Consider the following 6000-nt stretch of genomic DNA (forward strand, 5'->3'; position numbering starts at 1 on the left):
TCTCTATGATGAAGCAGGACAGAGTCAATGCTTTGGGCTCCTGCCTGAGGCCATCAAGCCTTTGGGTGCCGCAGCGGCCCTGAGCTCTCTCTATCAAAAGGGAACCCCTCTGGGCAAAGGCTTCTGCCTGCGTCTCATCTCACCTCTTCGGCTAGCAGTCACAGTGGCCAGACACACGCTAAGAGCGTAAGGACTGGTCTGAAGAGTTAAGTCTGTAATTGTGATCCAAGGGAAGTGCAGGGAACAGGGTGAGGAACAAAGCCCACAGACTCTGTCCTGCTCCATCCTGGAATGCAGAGCATATAGACACTTCCGTGTTATACAGATGGCTCTTCAGGGGCACCTGGGCGATGTTTCTGATCTCCTGCAGCTCCGGGGGATGAGGAAATGAACTGGTATGACCACACCTGCAGAGTGCCTGGTCTGGGAGTCAGAGACCTAGGCTGCACTCCAGGGCTCAACCCTTCAGAATTTCATCTGCGCTCTAGAGCAGTACTAACAGATAAAGAAAGCATCCGCCAGGGAGGCTAATTCAAGTGACTAGTTGCCATACAGTTTGTGTTTTCTTTTGTTTTAAGACAGGTTTCTCTGTGTAGCCCTGGCTGTCCTGGAACTTACTCTGGAGACCAGGCTGGCCTCGAACTCCGAGAGAGATCCACCTGCCTCAGCCACCTGAGGGCTGGGATTACAGGTGTGACCCACCATGCCCTGCTTTCGTTGCCACCAGTTAAAAAGTAAAAACAGGGCTATGGATGTGGCTCAGTGGGTCGAGGTGGTTCTCTGGCACACGGCAAGCCCTGGTACTGATTTCCAGCCTAGCATTAAGACAGGTGGGATATAGCGGTGCTCGCCTATAATGCGGCCAGCACTTGGGAGGCGAAGGCAGGAGGAACAGAAGTTCAAGGTCACTCTCAGCGACAACAAGAGTTTGAGGCCAACCTGGGCTACATGAGACCCTGCCTCAAAAATAAAACAGTTGAAATGAATGTTAACTTCGGGGTTTTTTTTAACCTAATATTTATCAATACAAAAAAATATTCATGATCTATTTTTATGTTCTTTCTTCAGCATGTGCTCACCCCAGCTCACGATAGCCTGGCTCCTCGTGCTCAGAAGCCACAGGCAGTGATGACTGCAGGAGTCCCACCAGGGGACTCAGGACACCCAGGAATGTATGTGCTGACTCCTAAGGAACTCCTCCTATTTAGTGACCAATGGACCACATTTTAGCTATTCTTGCTGCAACCAAGCTCTTATATCTCCTATGTAAGGAGAGGCACCAAGCCCTGGGTTTCTAGGTCAACTATTCCTACATAAACTTACCTACTATCCGTGTCCAGCCCCACGAAGTCCTTTTTCTCGAAGGGGACACAGAGAAGAGGGATCTTGTCCCCGGACTTGTCCGTGGCTCTGTCCAGGCGTTTGGACTCCAGAACAATGAAGAGAGACTCGATGAAGTCTTCGATGCGCTTCTCCACCGAATCACAGTCATCGTAGTTGGGGTAGAAAGCCACGTCGGGGCGCGGCTGCTCAGCCACGTCACCCTGCAGCCCGAACACGAAGAGGCGGGAGTCGTAGAGCGTGGAGCCGTAGATCTCCTTCTGCACGTGGAACTTCTCGAAGGTCTGTGGCCAGTCCTTGGCCGAGAAGCAGTCGGTGATGGTGATGAGGCCCACCACCTTGCGGTGCGTCTGGAAATCGCCCCACTCATTGTTCTCGGGTGGGTAGTGGTGTCGGTAGCGGATGAAGAGCGCGCGCTGCGAGTCACGCACACTGAGCTGGCTCACCGAGCAGATCCGCTTGTAGATCCTGAAGAAGTTTTCCTCGGACACGATGCCCACGGCCTGTACGACCACCAGGAGGGTCTGGTGGTCCTCTGCACACTGCATGTAGTCGGGGACACTCATCCTGAGGGCCTGTCCAAAGGGAAAAAGTAGCTATGACAGGCATCTCTGCGGTGCGGAAATCTCACTGACGCCATTAGCCCTGGTGGGCAGAGACTTCAGCACCACACACCAGGGCTAGCCCCGTTAAGCCCCAGGGGCAACCCTGGCTACCACTCTGAGTAGCCCTAGTGATTTCACACAGTACCCCACAAGGCTACTTGTCTCTTCTGTGAGAAATAGAAGTTGAAACTAACCATGGACCAAATACACCAGTACTAGTGAACTTGCCCAGTGTCTAGATTTGAAGAAATAGGAATCTCTTCATGGACAAGAGTATCACTATCAACTCTGTCAGACCCCTCAGGTTAGTATGTGAACTCAATACACTTCTGGTTAGAATTCCGACACATACTCTGACGGTGAGACAAGCATATTAACGAGCAAGGGTAGCTAAGACTCCTGACACGTCACCACGGAGGGGCTATGTATTCCTCAGGAAAGCAGGACCCGGTAGAACGGCTAGTGAGGATGTGCTCTTTGTGCAGAACGACAAAAATGACCCACACATGGTGGCTCATGCGCACCATCCTGGCACTCAAGAGGCCAGGATCAGATTGTGAGTTCCTGGTCAGCCTGGACCATACAGTCATATCTTCCCTTTAAAAAAAAAAAGAAAAAGAAAGAAAGATGTTTTTAATTTCAGCCACTTAGGAGGGCAGATCTCTGTGAGTTCCAAGCCAGCCTAGTACACCTAGTAAGTTCCAAGCCAGCCAGAGCTGCATAGTGAGACCCCACCCCCATCTCAAAGGAAGATACATAAAAAGTAAAGAATGGCAAAGGAGATGGAGAGATTAGCAGTTAAGAGTACATACCATCCTTCTGGGGTTCCAGAGTTCAGTCCCCAGCATCCATATGGGCTGTTCACAACTACCTGTAAACCCAGCTCCAGTGGATTTATCACCCTCCCCCAGCCTCTAAGGGCACTGCAGTTAAGTGCAATTCACACACACACACACACACACACACACACACACACACACACACTGACAAACATGTCCTGAATTTGACTGGTGACAGAATTGCAACCTGGAAAGCACAGGCTGATAGATACACTTCAGCTGGAGAGCTGGGGAGCAGGACATGAACTACATTAAGCAAGCAAATAATAAGAGCTGAGCATGGTAGCCCACACTTTAGTCCCAGCACTCAGGAGGCAGAGGCAGGTAGAGGTCTATATAGTGAGTTCCAGGAAAGCTAGGGCTATGTAAAAGACCCTTCCTGAAAAATAAATAAATAGATCTTTTAAAAATACATAAACAAAGCTGGGCGGTGGTGACACACACCTATAATCCCAGCACTCGGGAGGCAGAGGCAGGTGGATCTCTGTGAGTTCAAGGCCAGCCTGGTCTACAGAGCTAGTCCAGGACAGGCTCCAAAGCTACAGAGAAACCCTGTCTCAAAAAACAAAAACAAACAAATCAATAAATGAACATAAGATGTGCCATTTTTAAGCATACAGTTCTGAAAGCATGCAGAGTATTCATTGTACACTGACACCATCATCCATTTCCAGAACTTTCCATCTTATAGCTCTGAAACTCTGTATGTACTAACAACTAACTATCCCTCCCCTCTATCTTTCTCTCTCAACACACACACATGCACACATGCACACATGCACACACACACACACACACACACACACACACGAATCTGGAAAGCAGTAGGCTAGAAGCAGCCAAAGATGGACAACAGGTGTTTCCACTAACATGAAATGCCCAGACGCTGCAAATCCATAAACAAAGGAAGTGTGTCTACGAGGCTAGGATTTCCAAGGGTCAGGGATGAAGAGGGACTCTCTAAAAGGTAAGGGTTTTCTTTCTGAGTGATGGAAAAATGTTCTGGTGATAATCACACAACTGTGAAAATTCCAGACTGCATGTGGAGCTAGGAATCCCACAAGACCTTGCACGTGTTAGGAAAATCTCTCCTGATGAGCCCTTACTCCTTCCCTCTGTTTACCCTGGGTCTCACTAAGTTGCCCAGGCTGGTCTTGAACTGGCAAACCCCTGCCCCAGCACTAGGGTTATAGGCAAACACCACTTTTTTTTTTTTTAAGATTAAGTTTCTTGACAATATCTTCTCCTCCCCTCCCCCACTAGTCTACTATCTAAAACAATTTTTAAAGAACACCAAACCTCATCAGGAAATCTTCTAGAATATTCCTAGGTTTCCAACGTCATGCAACTGGTGCTACTGTTTGGCAATAACAGGCAAGGCAGATAAGGAAACAGCTGTAACTCCATAACTCTGCAAAGTCACTGTCTTTAAAGGGGGTGTGTCGGCCTCATACTTTTCCCGGAATTCAATGGAGCCTGACTGCAGCTCCGTTAAAGGCCACACTCACCCGACCTAACACCAGAAAGCTCTGCTTAACAATGTAACAAGGAAGCGAAGCTACAACAGAAAGGCACGATTAACGGAACACTTTCTCCTCCCAAGCTGTCACTGGAGGAAACTGGAGTTTGCAGAGCAAGATTTCATTCCAGGGAAACTGCCCAGTCGGACTGGGTTTGAGGCGCTGGGCCGCTACACTGGGCTGCTAGGGATGGTGCACCCGGTTCCCAGTGCAGCACTGTGGCCGAGGGGCGTGGCGCACAGTGCAGCCCCGGTTCAGGCTCCAGGAACAGAAAAGAGGAGAGACTGAGAGGCAAAGACAGCCTGGCCCGCCTGGAGGCTGCAGGTGCAGCCCATCCCGGACAAGTGTACGCAGATCCTTCAGGTGTCGTGCAGGCTGGGCGCCAGATGACTGGCCACCAGGTAGCAGGCTGTCCCCAGCTGGGCAGGGGACCTGGGCTGACAAGGGGACCTGGACGAGCAGTGGACCCGGCAAGCAGGAGACCTGGGCAGGCAGGGGACCCAGGCAAGTGCAAACAGGGCTAATCCCCCAGCCAGCCCCTTCGGCCCGGAACCCCAACGCGGGACCCCAGCGGGACACTTACACAGCCCAGCGGCCCCAAGCAGGAGCCGAGGCCTGGAGGGAAGCCGGACAGAGCAGCCAGGAACCTCCAAACCACCAGCCCGGCCGGCGCGGCTACTGCGCATGCGCAAGTCGTGTTCGGGGCTAAAAATCTGCCCCGGGTTTTCCAGGAGACCTGGAGCCTGAGAAGAAGGCGGAGAGAAGGGAGGAGGGACAAGAGGGAGGAGGAGAGAGTGGTACTGTAAGACTTCGGACTGGAAGGAAAGGACCGGCGGATGGAGAAGGAAGTGGAGGACCGGGGAGGGAGCAAGAAGGGAAGGGAGATGGGAGGAGCCAGAGGAGGAGCGAAGGGCGCGAAACCTTTGTACTAGGGGAGGTGCCTATGGTGGGAACCGCCAGTCCCCCTACTCCGGGCTGGATTTGCACTTCCCTGGTGGCACCCAGGTGAGACCCCTAGTATCACCGTGATCACTCCCAACTAAGCCAGGCTATGTGGCCCTCAGGGGACTTGGCGCCCCAACCACGCCCCACAACCCCCCTTACAGGTTGGGAAAGTAGGTATGTGTGATGAAAGAATGCCTAGGGGATGCTTTCTCTGAAGAATGAGGTCATGCTTAAGCCTGATTCGGACTAGCTACCTTTGCAGTCAAATCAGGCTCCTGACATGGGCCCCAGCAGTAAATCCATCCCCTAACGGTTCCTGAGCCCCTTGGAAGCCAGCTTGCCAAGAAGCGTGGGTTGTAAGCCCCTATGTTTTTTAAAAAAAAAGGAGAGAAGATACTGGCGATTCGAATGTGCATGAGTACATAACAGTGGTTCCAGGAAAAACAAAAAGCAGAGGAGGGGAGTCTTTCTCCCGCCCGCGCTTGTGTGCTTATAGTGTTCTGTTTGAAGTTTTTCTACCGTACACGTGCATTTCTTTTCAATTAAAAAATAGTAATAGAGACCCAGAGTGGACCCCTCAGTGAGCACAAGGGAAAAGTGGTCTGAGCCAACACTTGTTTTAAGCTAGCAAGCATTTATTTACTCTGCTATCTATCTGTGCTGTTTTGTAACTTATTTTATAATTCACACTTTTAATAATACTCTCATCTTCATCCTTGTCCTGGCCAGTGGGAAACCAATTAGTATATT

General features: G+C 50.9%; 1 protein-coding gene across 4 annotated transcripts in view; it reads right to left on the reverse strand.

Annotated features, from left to right (window-relative positions):
- The window catches only part of Trappc9 (trafficking protein particle complex 9), a 468984-nt gene extending 463998 nt beyond the window's left edge, over positions 1 to 4986 (reverse strand). For all 4 annotated transcript variants that reach the window (XM_036207929.1, XM_036207927.1, XM_036207928.1 and 1 more), the window contains exons 1-2: positions 4889 to 4986; positions 1324 to 1916 (exon numbers count right to left, since the gene is read on the reverse strand). In XM_036207929.1, the coding sequence (XP_036063822.1) occupies positions 1324 to 1907 (584 nt within the window). In that variant the 5' untranslated portion in view covers positions 1908 to 1916; positions 4889 to 4986. The remainder of the gene's footprint in view (positions 1 to 1323; positions 1917 to 4888) is intronic.
- Positions 4987 to 6000: the final 1014 nt, after the last annotated feature.

The sequence above is a fragment of the Onychomys torridus genome, chromosome 16, assembly GCF_903995425.1.
Source record: "Onychomys torridus chromosome 16, mOncTor1.1, whole genome shotgun sequence".
NCBI classification, from domain to species: Eukaryota; Metazoa; Chordata; class Mammalia; order Rodentia; family Cricetidae; genus Onychomys; species Onychomys torridus.